We start from the raw sequence: 18,730 nt of genomic DNA on the forward strand, positions 1-18,730 counted from the left end.
ATATGGTCAACGCAGACATGAAGAAAGGCGTTTTGCATTTCTGTGTATTAGCTCTGCGAAGATGATGATGCGAAGAAGGCTCCTGGGCCAAAGCAGGTGGAGAAAGAATGTCAGTGCCTTTCAGACACAGTGGTGTCATAACAAGCAAGCAGAGTAAGAGAGTTGAAAATAGCTCACTGTGACCGAATTAGGAGACGTACAAGACTGATGTTCCCCAACACCAAAGAGCCTGAGTGTGCACATTCCTTATCCACAGCGCACAACTGTCCACGGAGCAAAGGTAAATTCAGTGGGAGAAGTCTCTTACTCACCATTTTACAGATTTCATTGAGCATGACTTCACGAAACTGTATGTACAGACAGTACCCACTCCTTTTCGTTATCAGTATTAATAGAAAAATCCCAGAGACCTTGAGAGAGTGCCAAATTCCCCAGAAAAGCGTTCCCACGCAGCTGAGGAACAGGCTGGGGGCCCCGTTTCATGTGGGTGGGGCTTTGGATTAAAATGGGGCGCAGAACATTACAAGAGGGAAGTCACTCAGGAAAAACAGCACACTGAACACTTTTCATCTGAGCCTTTTGAATGTGATCCATTTTCAGCTATCTGGTCATCACAAATTTATTTCCAGTGCTCTGAAAAACAGCAGATCACCATTCATGACAATTAGAATACCACATTCATACCTACACTCCGAGACCTTTTATACAGAAGTATGGTAGGACCTTTGACAGCATCATGTGGAAGATACAATGAAGTGTCCATCATGGGGACTGTCAAGTGTTGTGACAATCTTTTGCTGAGTGGAGCTTCCTTAAATCTAACTTGCAAGTGCTCAGCATATCAGTACCGATTAATTACAGAGATTATTCCTAGTAGCCTCAGCTACTTGTATTCAAATGTCAGTAAGCAAAGGTCATATCAACCACAATGTCTAAGTAAGATAAAGCACGTCAAATGCACTTGAACTTCTTCTGTCCTGTCTCCCATTGCAATGTTATGGTTGGGTCTGAAAGGCATTGTAGCTTCAAGGAAGTTCACTGATGTGATCAACCTCTGAGCGTTGGAGGACAAGGAACAGGTTCACAGGACACAGGCTGCCAACAGTTTTGAGAGATACAACAAGCTGTGTTACAAGCCAAAGCGAGAGGCACTGAGCATACAGCTTTGCCATATTTAAATGAATCATTTGTTACTAAAGTGTAACAAACACCAGTGCATCCATCTCTGGTCATGCAGGGCTTGATGTAGGCATTGATGTACTGTAGATGGATAAAAGTAATTTCATGAGTGCAGAAAGAAACACATTGAGGAACATTATTCCAGTGTTTTTAGATTGCAGGTTTGGTTAAGCAATGCTTTCATTCGTCCAAGATATTAGATTTTACAATGTAGGTTTCTTAAAAGAAAGTGCTACATTTGGTTGATTTTTTGTAGTTGAGTTATTCTCGCGTTTTTTTTAATACTTCATATAAGGAAATGTTTATTATTTCGTATGCAATTGTCCTTATTTTGAAGATAAATATGCAGCAGGTAATGTCATTTTGTATTTGAATAGATACATTTTTATTTAAATGTTTTTTTAATTTGTATAAATACTGTAAGTTAAAGTATTTGGGTATTTACAGTATAAGGACCAAATAAATTAATTTGTGTTTAAATACAGTAGGTTTTTTTGGCTTAACTCTTCACAGAGTCATGTTACAGTTGGAATTTTTTGAAAAATATCTAAATGAATGTAACTCAAGTAGTCTTCAATGGTTCCTTTTCAGAAAATTAGATTGTAATTCCCAAAATCGTTTTATAAATATACACATAGCTACAGTAGATTCCACATTGTGTGTAGAGCAGTTTGCATCTTATTTAGAAGAAAACTCACATCTGTTAAGGATGACTCATATTATAAACAGTAGTTTTGGGTGTGTTTAAGAGGACTACAGTTTCAAGAGTATTTTAAGAAATGTTCAAAAACAGTTAAAAAAACATTTCTTTTTTCATTTTGTTCTTAATTAAGCAAGAAATCACAAAATAAATCAGAATGTTCTGTTTTATCTGTTATGATCCTTTATGAGGTACAGGCACAGCACTCTTTTTGCTAATTAAATATCATAATGTTGACTTTTTAGATTAACTTGCTGATATGTTAGCCTTGCCTTGTTTTAACTTTAACAGGATTTTAGTCCCAGGTCATATGAATATCCTCTTTGACTCTCAACAGCGCAGTCTGGCAATGAAATAACCAGCGCCTTAACAGTTTTTGTCTATGCTCTAACTCATTACAATGATCACATCTTGGAATTCGCCATCACAAATAGCTCTCTTGTTTGCTTTCTGAGCAGCCATGATTTGGGTCTTTCTGATCACATGTTGAGTTTTGATCTGAAGTTTGCTGTCCCTTACTTTATGTCCTTAAGTTTTATAGCTGGCAATGGGCAGTCGATTTGGGATCAAGAAGCCTGGTTAGTTTGCTGATTCTGCTCTTTCTTTGCTTTTTTTCCTGTCTCTTATACTGTTCATTAGCTCTCTGATTCATGCTCTACTATTGATATATTGGCCTGTGTTTAAACTGTCCATGGTGCACTGACCGCTTTCTCTGTATAAAGGTAGTTTCACATAAACTGGAGAGTACAGTAGATGGCAAATTTGTGCTTTGCACTGCACATCTTCAGTCACTGAAAGTCATCATCTAGATGAGGGGTATGGAATATATATATTTTCACGGATTGTTATTACTTTTCGATTATATATATTAATTAGTGAAGCCTAACTACCTCGTCGCATCGTTGACCTTGTCTCATTTAAGCAAACCTAATTTTTTTTACAGCTACACTTGATAACATCCGACACCAGATTTCCATTTTTTCATGTGCTTTTGAACAGGGCCTCTTTGTATTCCTGACTGTTTTTCTCACTTTGCACGGCTCCCTCCTGCATGCCTTCCTGTAGTGGTGTCAGATGTCAGACCCACCACCTGTTTGTTAGACCCCTTTCCCTTTGTGTCTTGGCACTCCTCTTTCTCTGCCCTTTGCTCCTTGGTGTTGAATGAACGACTCCTTGAACTCTGGAGGGGTGTTGGCAGCTCTTAAAGCCTCCCTGCCTTAGAAAATCTCATATTGCTGTGGAAGGTCTGAATGTTGTTGTTTTTTGCACCACATCTGATAATCCAAACTTGCATTTGTTCTCAGTATACAAACTTTTCAAACCCTTTCTGTCGATCTTTAGACAATTACTCAGCAGTGAATCTGCCTTTGTTAAACTGGAACATTGTAAAAGTTACCAATGATCTCACATGATGCTCATGATAGCGGCCGTCAGATTTGGCACTTTATCCGTGTTTGTTCTCTCTGGTTCTAGCACTGCGTTTGGGTGTCTGAATCATGATGTTCTACTTACTGTACCTTTACTTGATTTGTTTAGTGTCTTTCTTACAGTGAATGGTGTAAATCTTACTTTGATGGTCTCTGTTGGTCATTTTAGTTCTGAGGATGGGTTGGGGTATTCCCCAGGGTCATATTTTGGGCCCTCTGCTATTAAGTTCACTCGTATTCTGGTGTTCGAACCCAAGTCGTTCCTGAAAATCTGTTCGGAAGGCAGGAGGTTGTAAATTGAAAATAGAAATTCCATTATTTCTTAGGGGAAAATTCCACTGCGTTCCGAGCCGAAGACAAGTTCACTCAAAAACCACCCCCAACATATAATACCATACACACCATTATAGCAAGCTTAGTGAACAATGCAGTTCTACAAAAAAAAGCCAACTATAGCTGTAAAATAATTAATGGTATCGTATTTATGTTTTTCATTCTTTCATAATAGATTGCTATCCAAGCGATCGGCTAGAACGATGTGCATACTGTTGTCGACTATTACGCTAAAAAATCTTTTTCTCTTGCTTAGGGTCCATCATGAACAGCACCTACAAAAAGAACACAGAAAACACTTTGGAAATGAGAGCGTATGATGATCGTACACAAAGCACTGCTGCCTCATGGCGCCCTTGCGCCATTAGATTAGCAAAATTTCGTTCTTATAACAAATTACATGTACAAATTCTTCATGTTCGGATTAGCGAAAATTTGTATACTGAACTTTCTTATACCGGGGTATGAGTGTATTTTTGTTTTCTCATGGTCAAATTCTAAAACTGCATAGTTATACCTGAATTATCATTTGTATACAGCTGAGAATCAAGCATTAAAATGAGGCAGCTCTTTTGTACTGTTTATTGCCTTCCACACAGCTTCAGCTTTAGCCTAAAAATGTCCCTTTTCAAAAAGGCTTTTTCTGTGTTTCTTCTTAGCTCTGTAATTTTCATTAAATTTATTTTTTGTGAAAGTGCTTTTCGTGTATTGGAAAATGCTGTGAGGTGATTTGTTTTTAATCTACTAGGAGCACTTTGGAGTGTTTAGCAAAGTCCATACCACAGTGAAATCTTTAGTCCCCTTAGTTTCCTGTTTATGCTCTGCATACATTTTTTGTCATAAATATATGAATTAAATCATTTGATTAGGATCGAGCATTTTGAATTCCTAGGTGCAGAGTGCTAAGAGATACTAAAGCTGTCCCAGGCTATAGTTCCAAACCTTTAATACATTTTAAAAAACAAATCTTTATCTCTATAGAAGATTTCCGGTATTTGTCATCAACTTTATTATGAAGAAAAAATGAGGATATCCTGTTTAGTACTGTTTAGGTCATTTGTGTTGCAGTGTTGCTGGCAGCTGGTTAATACCTCCACACCCCTGCTGTTTAAAATAGCTGTTTCTGTTGGGGATCTTAAACTTTGTATCCTCATTATGTCTGATAGGAGAACACAGTAAAAAACAGATGCGTGAACTACTGATCATTGACATTTTACCAAGTCAAACACATTAAAATTTTTGGTTTTCTCTACCCCAATTTGATTAAATCTACCCATCCAGTTCTGAATGTAAGTATTCAGAAAAAGCACTATGACTACCATTTCTAATGATAAGAATTACATCATTCTGTACTGTTTTGCATTCCAGAGATAAGTATTTCCCATTGTTTTTATCTATTTGAATTCTGCTATTTCTCTGGGTGAATGAGGGCCTTTGTCTGCAGTTATATTTGTTCTAACTTTATCCCTCAAGCTGTCAGTGGGAATGCAGTGGGAATTATATGGACTGCAAGCTGTTGTTTAAGTTTTGATTTTCAATAGAATCAAAATATCAGGGCTAGAACGCTATACTGCTGAGTCTGTTCTGATGAGACTGATGCAGACATGAGGAAATGAGAAGCAGAAAATCTGCTAGGTGAAGAGTTCAAATATCTCCCTGCAGTGAGGTCACAACACATATTAAAGAGCTTCACCCTGTAGCCCTCTGCCTGGATTCTGGTGTGGTGTTGTAGCTGGCCTGTTGGTTGGATTTGTTCTATGGATTGGGGGACCCCATCGATCTTTCCGAGGAGTGCACACCCTGGTCCGCTGTTCCATGGCTGTTATGTCATGTTGCCTCCAGAGCCGGACTTCAATCCTTCCATAACACTTGGGGCTTCTCTGCTTTCTCTGTGCGGGGTTGGTGGTCTTTCAATCCCGTCTGGAATCCCAGCTCTCCTTGGAATCCCTTGGGATTACTCTGTCTCCCAGTTTCTATTTGCAGTGAATGCGCGCTGCCCTCCTCTTTTACTCAGTGGGATTTCAGTTTCTGTGATGGGATCTCCTTTTCTTCACTCAGTAGATGAGTGCGTGGTTGCTTCTGTCACTCAATAGGATTGAAGCATTTCAGGTGCAAACTCATCTTTCACCAGCTGGTCCATCAGAAGACCCAACAACAATTATTGACAACTCTAGTTATAGACTTCACCTACTGTCTGTCAGAAGAAGGAGTTGAATTTGACATACAGTGCAGTAATTTATTGGTGTATAAGAACAGGGGTGAAAAGTCTGCATGGTAATTGTAAGTGTTTTTCATACCCACAGAATTAGCAGAATTTGTAACAAGTTAGCCTGAAAAATGTTTTGATCTCTGCCTATGGCATTGATCAAAACCCCAACAGGAATCCTGCCATGGAGTTTCGGTTTTAAAATAAGGTCCAGATCAGTCTTTCTATTGGTTTACTTCAACGAAGGCTACAGGATGTGGATTTATTTCGTTTCGTGCATTTGGCGCTGTTGAATGTCTCTTGTCTGCAGGTTGTCTGAGGAATGTGGGTTAGGTTTTTTTTCAAGATGCAGTTAGAGGATTTTAAGAATGAACAGTGTGTTGCTCTATGCACAACCCACATCTTTTATGGTGTTTAAGATAATACCATCCAGCTGTAAAAACATGCATTTTACAAAGCTCACTGCAATTTTAAGAAATTCACAAAGTCATATGTCATTTTTTGTAACTTTGTATAAATAAAAAGGTGTCCATTTATTTTGCAACAGTTAAATAAAATCTAAACATCCTTTTAATGTGCAAATTGCCCTGTGTTTAACAAACTAAAACACTCTATTTTCTGACTTATGTGGCTAACAGTGGTATGCATTTTAAAAGCAGAACACAAATCTAAAAACGAATGGCATGCTTTAGAGTGAGTTCTAATACAGATACAGCGCATACCTACAGAACTGTATGTGAATGGACAGTGGGATAGTTTTGTGGTGTTCTTTATTTTTTTGTTTAATAGAAACATGTAGAGACAATAAGTGCCACTGTACACACAGTTCTTGTTAGTAACCCTCAATGAACACTTATAGCTTACTGAGATGGCCTTGTTTTATGTAGGAACATTAGATTATAAGAATAGTTTAAAACGTGAGGAAACCGTTTGGCCCAAGCGGCGAGGTGTGTAGAAATGTGTAATAGCTGCTCAGACTGAAATAATGACAAACTCTCATAAATATATTATGCCTCATCGCCCATTACCTGCTACGTACTGTACATCCTTCTGGCAGATCCTTCACGGCAGATTATAATGAATTAAAATACTAAAATGAATACTCTAAAATAAATTCCCTTCAAGATGATCTAAGCATGAACTGGACTTCTTAAATCAAAATTATGCATTCACATTATTTTAATTAGAAAGGAGAAGTTCCTCAGATATTTAACAATAAATAAAACACTCAGTGTGAGGACTTATAAAACATTAAGAGCAATAAAAAAATGAAAGCAGACAATTGAAAACAATTTACATTTTTTACTTTCATAGAAAGGGCATTCCCACAGCTTAGAGTCTGAAAGAGAAAAGGTACCTTAAAGCCTCTGATGTGATTTTTCATTTCACCTATAACAAGAGTATGATCTGAGAACATACGGAGACTTCAAACGTACATACAGTATGACGATGCAAGATAAGTATTCCTGAAATGCATGATATTTCTGAAGAAAGACCCCCGATTCATTTTCTTGGCATTCTTACCTGCCTGAGGGGGGGGGGGGTGATATTTTTTTTGGAATATTAGTTTTTCAAGAAAAGTTGAAGCCCTGTTACCTGTGTGCAAGATGTAATGGGATCAATGTCAAGGTGAAGTAAACTTGAAGCATGTGTTGTAAGGACGCCTATAAAAGCTGCTGCTGCTTTGGCTTTTACTGCATGTCTGTCCTCATCAAACCACAAATACATCTGTTTCTTATTTGTGCTTCTGTAAGCAGCTATCATCTTGCTACATTAGTTTACTTAACTGCTAGTTTTCATACTTCTAACTGATAGCTTGTTACATGGATGAACAGATTCGAATGAACTAACTTAAGAATATAATAATAAACTATTTTTTAAATGTACAGCACTAGATTTCTGTGTAGTTTTGACTGGGTGTACAGATATTCTGCGAGCGCACTTTTACTACCTTCCAGAAGGTTTTTACGGTCCTTTAGTTGTGGTTTTGTGTTTTCAGGATTAGCCACCCCCCCCCACCCCACAGGATAGATTTAGTAACGTTAACGTGCAGAATGAGAGGTAGAAAGGGACCTCTGAATCACTAAGGAAGACATTATAGAGAGCAGAAAGATAAACATCTGAAGCCTCACTACCTTTTCACAAAGCTCAGCTCTCACCGTGATAAGTATTTGCTGAGTCCAGTCACATCTGTCCGCATGTCGTGCTAAGTGTTTTGGAGTTCATGCTGTGGAAAATGGAAGGAGAGTTCTCTTTTGATTGGTGCATGCCTCTTTTCAGCATTCAGCTGATGGGAACAGCGGCTCCGTACAGCCAATACGTAAAAAAAGGAAATTTTGCCTACAGTGTATTTTAAAAGTTGACTGATTTCACTGGTTAATACATTTAGTATACTAATTCATTAGTTTATTGAAGTGTCCAAATAATTATTTAAAACAAAAGTACTTGGTAATACGTAGATAAGTATATATACATAGATAATTCTTTACACTTATATAGCTCTTTTCTGGACATTCCACTCAAATCTCAAAGCGCTTTACAGGTAATGGGGATCCCCTCCACCACCAATGTGCAGCCCCACCTGGATCATGTAAAACTTGAATTTAACATATCTCTGTAAAAACTAGAAATGTCTATAGTTTTGTTAATATTTACAGTAAGTTACAGTGCTGTAATTATTTTTTCTGGTCGATAAGTCTTTTGTTTCACACTGACATTTAGCAATAATAGCACATCAACAAAACACATCAACACATCATTGTACTGTATGTCTAAAGGAGAGTAAATGCATTTCTTTCAGCTATCAACCTCTTTTGTGTCTACAGTATGTGAATGAATTGTTTCATTTGAATCCCTAAACAACTGAAACACCTCTCATTTATTGGTAAATTAGATTAGTTTCATGCATTACATTTTTTTATTTATGATGACAGTGTCTTTTTCTTAAGATAATAGTCTCTCTGTTTTACCCCCAGCTTCATTGAATATCAGTATTTGCCTTCTGTTGCATTAATCACAGTTTCTGCAGGGTGTGTTCTGTCTTTTTAATGCCCACTGGATACAAGGGCTCAATGTTTTCTTCTGTAAAAGTCCTTTGTATTGTAGATATAATATTGTAACGCTACAATATTTAAAAACAATATAGAATATGTTTTGAGAGCTGGGTATGTCAGATTTAGGAGAATGTTTGACGATGTTGACGTTTGATGGTAATCTCTCTGTAGATCTTTATTTTAACCACATTTTGAGACCTGTGTTCTACAGGCTCAGACCGAGGTCCTTCCTTAATCTGTGACCAACATAAACTTCTCACAGCCATAAAATGTATTTTCATCTTTGTTTCATCTACTTACTCCATATCTCTGAGGGCTCCCCGTGGAGCAAACCGGTTTAACTGCTCCCAAGTTAATTTTATTGGAGACAATCGCTTGTGTCTTTGTTTGCTGTGCGGACCAGAGCGTAGGAGACGTTGCTTTGTATCTGTGGGATTTAGCCCCACTTATGCTTATAAAGTTCACTTGTGAGACCTTTCCCACTTAGATGCCGTGACCCATCAAAACCTCTTCCTTTATTCTGTGTCCTTCAGAGAATATTCCTCAGATATACTCATTTTCTAATGACTCAGAAAATATTTGTGGTCAAAGGAAGAAAACTATGGGAATCTCTGACATTTATGAAAAAAAAAACAGATATTTCCAAATGGTCTGAATTTTTACAGGGGCTTACTCCATTTTGGACTTTTATGCTTTTCTTTGGAAGCTGGATTAATTTAAAATTCTAAAAACATAAACATATGACCGTCCCATGTTATACCACACTCGTCAGTGGTTTTGCCATTGCAGTATTAGAGTTATTGCTGGCTGCCCATGAATTATTCCCTCTTAACTGCACAGCGAGAAAACCCCAACATGAACCTGTGTCTTCGAAGAGCATTTTTTCCTTATGGAGGATGTCCGTCCAATATGTCCAGTCAAGAATGATTGCGATGAAGTGCACTGTTTCAGGTGGGAAGAGTTATAATTGGGCAGGAGGCTGGTCGAGCTGGTGGGTTTTGTTGGTGTGCTGTCCGGTGGTAACGGTGCTGATAATCACTCATCAGTGCTGGCTTTTCCTTGTTTCCTCCAGGCCACACAGGGAGGCTGCTGAAGTCCCTTTGCTTTACCAGTCTCACCTTCCTGCTGCTGCACATCATCTTTCAAATCACTGTCAACAGCCTGGTGGCCGGGAACAGCATTGATTCTGGCTTCAACTGTAAGTACTGTACAGGCCGCTGTTCTTTCTCTGCCCTACGCCGCATCTGCAAACACTTCTGATACACGCCTGTGCAGGCTTTTGATCTAGAAGCCTATTTAGTAAATCGTGGGTTAATGTCTCCAAAAGATATGGTATACCAGTTTTACACATACAGTATATACAGTAGTAGAGCCATTCTGAAAAGGCTATAATTGTGCAATATCATCATATATCATTACTTCAATTCATAGGGGGGAGAGGGACCGAAAATGCCTGAAAAACAGCAAAACAAGTCAATGGGCTGGATGCATTATATACATATAATATAACAGAAAAGGAGAATAGCAGGATTTCAGAAAGGAAACCTCCCTGATGAAAATTAATTCCACATTTCCTTTTTTTTTGCTTGCTACTGTAATGTGAGCTTTTAAGCTGGGAGGATAAAGTGCATGAAAACGGAAATGGATTAAAATGAAACGAAACCCAACTGAGGGAAGACAGAGCTCGGGAGACCAAAGCCTGCAGCTCCGCGGAGGTGGGGGGGGGGAATCCAGGAACCCCAGTGGGCATGGAGTAATTGTGGAATCTACCTTCAATCTGTAACACTCCCACTAAGCCACTGTATGAGGAACGCAATGAAGGAAACACAGATGGCAATATTGAGACCCCTGAATGAGACAGAAGCCACATTTGTGCTACTGCTTCAATAGTACATAGACAGTAGGGTACACACCTGCTGTACTTACAGGTAGTAAGTATACGATTATGAATTTACATTCATTCTGTTAATGTCCCTTGGGTGCACATCCTTCCTCCTTCTCCCCTTCTGTAATTACCAGCCTGGTCTGTGAAATTAATTTCAGTAGGAATGACAGCACCTAGGATTAAAGCGCCATGAAAGGATTATGGTGCGAAATTTTGGCTGAACGCGCTTGGCTGAGGGCTGGCCTCCTGGCCAGGGGACAAGGAGACCAGGACCCCCCTGCGGGGTGACCGAGGGGCAGCTGCAGGCTGGAGATGGGATGGAGGTGGGATGCAAGAGAGGGAGACAGGAATCTCGTAGGTATTTATAGCGTCTGGGAGAGGAGCGATTGCGAATTACTGACAGCCGAGTCAGATTGAACTTGGTTGTTGTCATCACTCCCAGACTTTCGTTTTAAACTTGGATCCCATTGGATCCCCAGAATGGGATTTTGCTGAAGCTTAGCCATTAGGTTGTGCTGGAGAAGACTGGGGCATGTTTTCACCATAAATAAAAAAATACATAAAGATCTAGTTTAGCAAGACAACTCCACCCACAGCGCAATGCAAAACGATTATAATTTACTTTTGTCGGCCACATTGTGTACTGTACATCAGTATAACAAAGTTCTATATAAAGATTAGTTCACCATAATGGATAAAGTAACAGTGTAAAAAAGGATAAAAAACCTTGTTTTAGAGACACCTAAACTTAATGGAATACCAGAAAAGAAAAGTACTCGGATATTACAGATAATCGTTTTTAACTTTTGCAATTCGTGCCAGTAAGTGTAATTTAAATTTGTTTTTAATAATGTTTGGTGTCTTTTATTTGAGAATAAAATAAAATATATCAATATTTTATATGAAATCTATAAATTATATTAAAAAAAGAAAAAAAAACATATAACATATATTTTGTATACAATTTTCATCTTTGCAGATAGAACAGATCAAGTCAAATATTAAAGTGCCTACTGTATGTTGGTCCATGATTGTGTCTCTTTTGTGAAAACAAACAACATGTCTAACATGTTATTGTCTAAAATTTCCCATACCACTGTGACTGCAGGCTGTGATCAGTTATCAGCAGAGCCCGGCAGTCTGGCCTTTGTAAGTAACCTACAGTACTTGTATACATACAGTAAATACAGAGAGCACTGCTATGAGAAGTGAGGAGTGAGAAATATTTATCAAATTTAACATTTCTTTTTTAAGTTTTTAGTGTTAGCTTCTGCACTCTTGTGAAAGCCAGCATCAAACTATAAAACTAAAGCATGTCTAGACAAAGCAAAATTGATTGTGTATACTGATTGTGCAGATTGGCTTCTGCATTTTATTGGTGCCTTTGCACCAGTGATCATCAGCTGACTGGTTAAGAGTACACATTTGTTATTGTTTGAAGGAAAATATCTTCACTCCCAAATCCAGGATTTCCCAAGTCCCTTGTGTTCTCTGAATGCTTTTTAGACATAATGTACCGACAACAGGAACATTTAGAAATGCTGAGGCGGTCTATAGGCTTTGGTTCCCTTGGGTCTTGTGAAAATCAGTTTGCACTAACTAAAGAGAATAAAAAAATCACTCTCTGAAACAACAGCCACAAAAAAGGTTTAAGTGCACTGATTGTGACCCTAAAAAGCTGCTCTGTTCTCTCAGGTTAATTTTTTTCAGAACAGAACACAGCAAGAAACAATAACTCTGTTATCCTAAAGAGCTGATAAAGAGAAAAGAGGTTCTTTTAAATCTTCCCAGAGGCCATTTCATCTGCCTTCTCACTATTTCATATTGTTAAAATGCCACTCAAAAGGTTTGTGTTTTCCACTCATGTCATGTAGAACAATACGAGTGATAGATAGGTTTGTTGTTGGCTTGAGGTGTTGCTTGTCATCGCGTGCTGTAAAAATAGGATAGAACATTATAGCTAGAACAACTCATTGTTCATGTTCATTCTGACTCAGCTTCCTTTTAAATACACAGAGTACCTAGATAGGCAAGGTAGTGTAGGGATAAGGGGACTTGTTTTCCCAGCATCATCGCTACTGCCTGGCCTGATCTCGCCAGATCTCAGAAGCAGGGCTGGACCTGGTCAAGGCTGGACTGATGGACCTCAAGGGGAGTCCAGGCTGCTGTTGTCAGCAGTGTCACCAGTAGGGGAGATTCACTCCTCTGGACCACATATTTCAAAAACCAACGACTGAGAAACCTTTAAAGATCCAATGGCTATATTAGTAACAATACGTTTGTTATCTTGGGGTTCTAACTCAGTTCCACTTTGCGCCTCTACAGTCTGACCTACGTAATGTTCCACCAGAAGGAGGAACATGTTCTCACGTCTCCATCTGAACTGCTTTGTAGTTGGGCAGTTGTTGCATTATGTACATTGTGTCACCCAGGTGATTGCTGCACTTCAGCAGTGGATGAAGTGGTTTGTCTCCTACAAAGTATATTTGGGATATCAAAGATTCCAACTGTTGAAAAATCACAGTTCAATTTCCCCAAAACCCACAGATTCCTTGGTCACCTCTTCCCCCTCTGGTGAGTGCAGAGGTTCTCCAGCCTTGCTTCCTACTTTTCAAGCAATCACCCGACCAATGGCCATCCTCCAAGTGGTCAGGTGACCGAGAGCTGCAGCTTCTTCCCCCAGAGGATTCTGGGGAATGCGGTCCCAGCAGGGCTGTGCTCTCTCAGATACTCTGAGATGAAGGGTGCTATACGAATGCTGTGAAGTAATGAATTGATTATGAGAAAGCTCTTGGACTGGCCTTTACTTAATTTTGTAGCATATTGCCAAACTCCTGGCTCACACCAACATCACCCAAGGAACCTGCTGGCACAAGAACAAATGTGGGCTCAGCAAACAGCATTACTGGATGAGCCAATATCGTTGTTCAGCAGGGGAAATAGTTCACACATGTTGCAATTTAGAATCAAATAGAGCCTGGGCATCCCAGCTGGCTCATTCTGAAGCACTGTGCTTTCACATATGGCTCTCAATCTCTAATGCATGTAATCTACATCAACCAACTGTACATATACAGTACCGTGTACTTTGTACATATGAGCTACATCAGCTGTAGGCTGGCAGATGAAAACATAGAACAAGAAAATAATTTTCAGCCCAACAGATGTTTGCACACCTACAGTACACAACATTTAGAGTTGTTGAAAGTGCACCGGCATTGTTCCTTCAGGAAGTTCTCAGGGGTTATTCTTGATCACAAGACGGTGTTGTCAGTGTCAGAGCCTCCGGTGTGAAGCCTCAAACACAAGGATGACAGATGTGTGGGGTTCTGCATGCTGCGCCGAGCGCAGAGTGGAGCCTGCAATCCAGCACGTTGTGCTCCCTTGTCAGTTTGTTTTCAAGAGTCATTTCCAGAGTGGAAGTTGAGAAGTGTGCTGGCTGCCCTCTGGAATGTCACACACGACCAGGTCGTGAGGTGTGGTTTAACCCGAGCTTGAATCCACTGCTTCGAAGGCAGTGTTTGAATTTGTATAACTTTTTTGTTTATACACGGATTTGATTTTTCAATTAGAGGCTATAAAAAGAAATTTCAGTTCCACCAAGAAAAGGAAAGAAAACATGACTTGAATTGCATGAAAGCTGAATATTTTGTCAAGTCAAATCCATTCAAATCTTTCTGTGTTCATTTAGGTTAGTGATTAGAGAGCGGAAAGATTAATTAAAAGGGCTAATGATCGATATTATAGTAACATCAGAAGCCTTGGCATATAGCCAACCCTATTGCAACTATGCGAAATCCTGGGAAGCTTTGTCCCTCAGCCCTGAGCTGAATTAACAATGCCATGTGTAACATTTCTTATCCCTACTGTAGCTGGGAAACCGTCAGGGCAGTTCTTGTATAGCATTCAGTTAGTATGGTGATTAAACATGGTATTAAACAAAGTACAATTATAAATTAGCTGTAAAATTTGAAGTTTGCTTGGACAAATGAAACATGATGTGAACTTCCAGCCACTTTGTTGGAATGTCTACTTTTTCCTAGATAGAATTCTTCTGTATTACCGTGATGAAACAGCTTGTTTCAGTAGGTTCTGATGATGCTTCTGAACAGAGGCTTATTATTATTACTACTACTACAACTACTAATAATAATTCTAGAATAAAATGGCAAAGTTATTTTTCAAGAAACAATTTTCTTCATGAAAACGATTTATGTGCATGCTACTAATAGTGAAGGCTTGTGTCACAGAGTTATTAAAATTGCAAATGCCACAGATCATCTAGAATCTGCAGCAGGACCATGATCAGCACAGAGTGGTATTTGTGTACCACTTGGCAGGATTGTCAAAATGTTTGTCTTTATTATTAATAGACTGTGCCCGCTGAGCTGGAAATAATAGTGTTCACATCATCTCTTGGCCAGGAGTGACTATCATTGTGGGCAGGTTTTCTGAAATTTGGTTCTCACCTTGGTACCTATGGATGTCCACCCACACACACACTCAAGACAGAAAGCGCATCCCTGATGATTTGTACACATAAGCCGTAGGAATGTCTTTGCAATTAATATATCTTGGACTTGGTCACTAAGAGTTAAGAGTTAAGTTAAGATCACTTTATTAGCCATATACTGTACAATTTCTTGTATTTGTCAAGGAATTTTGTCTTTTTTGCATACCCCAGCTAGCTCTCCATGAGACACACAGGCACACAGACAGGGAGAGAAGCTTGGGGTCAGAGTGCAGGGTCAGCCATTTATACGGCACCCCTGGAGCAGTTGGGGTGAAGGGCCTTGCTCAGGGGCCCTACGGAGTTGGATTCCTTTGCTGGCCGTAGGATTTGAACCGGCAACCTTCCAGCCACAGGAGAAGATCCTGAGCCAGAGAGCCACCGCTCCGTCCCTCAACAGTGAAACACATGTTCTGTGTTTGCAGGTTATTTAGGATCTCCCAGGCTCTGACCCCCAGGTATGGCAATACCTGCAGGAGGATTAACATTATAGCAGCTGGGCTATAATTCCTCTGCCCACTCCCCTCATTTCAGTTCACTTTGAATAAATTACATCAGTGATGACCACTTCAATTAGTGTAATACGCTTCTAATGTGCTATTTCTATTGCCTGTCAAATGGTGGCATTTTAACTGAAAGTGTTAAAATGTTTTCACAAATGTAACAGTCATCCTTCTAAATCTGTTTAATGCATTCTGCTTTTACAACGTGTCCTTTAGTGATTTTAATTTATTTGCAGATTCCTCCTGGTAGTTAAATCTACAATTTATTTTATTTAAGATTGAATAACTTTGTCAGTTAAATAAAACCAAGCAAATGTAAGGAACCAAAAACTATGTAAACCTTTTTTTTTGCTAAAAAACACGTATTGTCCACCTGTAGAGGAACAACTCTTTCTGTCTTTCTCCAAGCAGTTTCAGATCTTTTTTATGACTCTGTTTATTGTTATTTGACAAATTTGCTATGGTTCGGCATTCTGACGGCACTTCAGCTGTGACATAAACTCCGTGCAGTTTAAAAGGGGACAAACCGTGATTCTGGCGTTCTGTTCGCTTTTGCTACAGTAAAAAATAAAAGCAGCAAAGCTTTGTCTGTTATAGCAAAGTGCAGGGTGTTAACTAAATCAGTTTAGGAAATGAGTGTGTCCTTTTCTTTTTGGTTCATTCAACCAGCAATTCAATGGTTACGTTCATTTACTTAATTGAGAGCATGTAAAGCATGTGCACATGTTTGCACAAATAGAAGAATTAATTTAATACTAATAATAGAATTGTTTCAAAGTCAGTTTTTTTCTCTGTGTTTTTCTGTTATGGTTTAGTTGTGCCTTAGAAGAAGATTAAAACAACAAAAGAAACACTTCTTTACTCTGGATAGGGGTTATCGGATTCTTTGACATTCAACACTGTTTCCTTTGTTTCTACACACAGTATGTCAGAGCCAAGTAAGCCATTAGAAGTTTGAAGAGAGAGCTCAGTAAGGTCATTTACACAGTTACATTATTGTTTGCTGCAGTCTTTGACTTTCTTCAGATACCAAGATAATAAAACGTGTGATTGGTTGGTATATCTGCCAGTGGCCAGTGCTGCCCCACAAGCTGCATTCTACTCAGGCATTTCAATTTATCTGTTGGCTGAACTGTTCATGCTGTCATTCTGCAGCATAGTAGGCTGGTACTTAGCTAAAAATGACATCTCAATTTCTCCTCCTTGGCAGGACATAAATTGGATGCCTTTTTAACTTCTGCTGATGGGGCAAATAGATGATAGTGGGGTTTTTTTAAAGAGAAGAATTCCTGTGAAAGAGCCTTTTCACTGGAAAGCTAACCGCTGCTAAAAGCTTTCTATGTTTTTACAATTCACTTCTCACTCACAAACTCCGATCTTGTTCAAGAAAATGAGTGGTTTCCTCGTAGAGTATAATATCCCAGCTTCAGGTATTGGAATCTAAGTTTCACATTTCCTTCAGAGCTGGAACATTTATATACAGTACAAAGTCTTGAAAAAGTATTCAGACAATTCCTATGGTGTTCCATTTTGTGGAATTACAAAATGATGCATAGATATTGTTTAACTTTAAATTAGTATTTTATTCAAATCCTGAATACTCAAGTTGAACCCTAGGGACACTAAGTCACAGTAAATGTCAACAAAAACTAAAGAGAAAAAATTGAAATATGTCAATGGCACAAGTATTCAGACGAAGGAACTCAATATTTGGTGGCATCACCTTTGGCAGCAGTTATACATTTTGGGTCTCTACCAGTTTTGCACACTAGCTCTGTGCAATTATTTCCTATTGTTTTTGGGAGATTTGCTGAAGCTCTCTTGAATGGCTTGGGGTTCACTTATGGACAGCTTATGGACATTTTCCAAGTCATTCTACAGATTCCCAACAAGATTCAAGTTAGATCTTGGAATAGCAGTTACAATATAGCTTTAAAAGGTCTAGATGTTCCTGGCACTACACAGTTCTTTTAAATGAGTGAGAAATCATGGCATTAATAGCAGGAAGGACACAGCATTGAAACCTGCAAGGTTCGTTCTCCACGGACTAGTATCGCTCATGCGTGTATACAATAATCCATGCATCTCAAGATTGCTAAAGACTGTTCTCAGTTACAGGAGTTACTGCACAGCATAGCCAGACACTGGCGAGGTCACACATACAGTACAAACAAAACCAGAACTTGCAGCACAAACATGAAAGCATTCTTGCGCTGCCATCAGGACAGCTCTGCACAGCGGGAAGTGAGCTCACGGCAATCTTTCATATCAACCACAGGTTTACCCAAATAAATCCCAAGCCAGTCGGCTGAAAGACAGCTCCCCCTTGGATCCTCACGCTACTCAACTGAAGTCCGTTTCGTCCGACCAGCTTGTCCCGGGGAATTAAGTTGTCCCAGCACCAGGAGGTTGCTTAGGTGCTCATCCATTTGCCCGCATACTGTACAGTGCAGATGTGTTGGGTGTGGGACCAACCTGGACATGTGATTAGGACAACGTCAGCAGTCTTCACGTTATTTGTGTACGGGCCCATCAATTAAGGCGCTTAGGGTTCGGCAGCTGTGGGTTGTGGAGCAATCCTGGAAATGAGGGGTAGGGAGAAAGCACAAAAGTGGCCAATTATCAGTCCAGACCAGCCCTCTGAGTCATTATGTGATCCGCATAAACTGGAGTAGTATCGCTGTACACCTTTCTGTCTTACGAAAGACATTTATTTTCTTGTGGCAGATCTGCCAGTAGCCTGCTCCATTCGCTTGGCCCCTGGCCTTGACGGGCTTCTTAGTCCCCGCCGATGAGAAGGAGATCCATAGCCTCATGCTGCCGCCACCAGGCCCGACAGTAGGGATAAGTGTGACTGCATGATGCAGCGTTGTGTTTTTAGACTGAAATGTTCCAAGTTTGTCTTATCTGACCATAAAACAAATTTTGCGACGT

The 18,730-nt window shown here is 39.4% G+C and overlaps 1 protein-coding gene across 4 annotated transcripts in view; it reads left to right on the forward strand.

Annotated features, from left to right (window-relative positions):
* The window catches only part of piezo2b (piezo-type mechanosensitive ion channel component 2b), a 199,198-nt gene that overhangs the window by 52,315 nt on the left and 128,153 nt on the right, over positions 1–18,730 (forward strand). For all 4 annotated transcript variants that reach the window (XM_088642072.1, XM_088642069.1, XM_088642071.1 and 1 more), the window contains exon 3: positions 9,971–10,096. In XM_088642072.1, coding sequence (XP_088498198.1) covers positions 9,971–10,096 — 126 coding nt within the window. The remainder of the gene's footprint in view (positions 1–9,970; positions 10,097–18,730) is intronic.

This window comes from Lepisosteus platostomus, chromosome 8 (genome assembly GCF_059453375.1).
Source record: "Lepisosteus platostomus isolate fLepPlt1 chromosome 8, fLepPlt1.hap1, whole genome shotgun sequence".
In the NCBI taxonomy this organism is placed as follows: domain Eukaryota; kingdom Metazoa; phylum Chordata; class Actinopteri; order Semionotiformes; family Lepisosteidae; genus Lepisosteus; species Lepisosteus platostomus.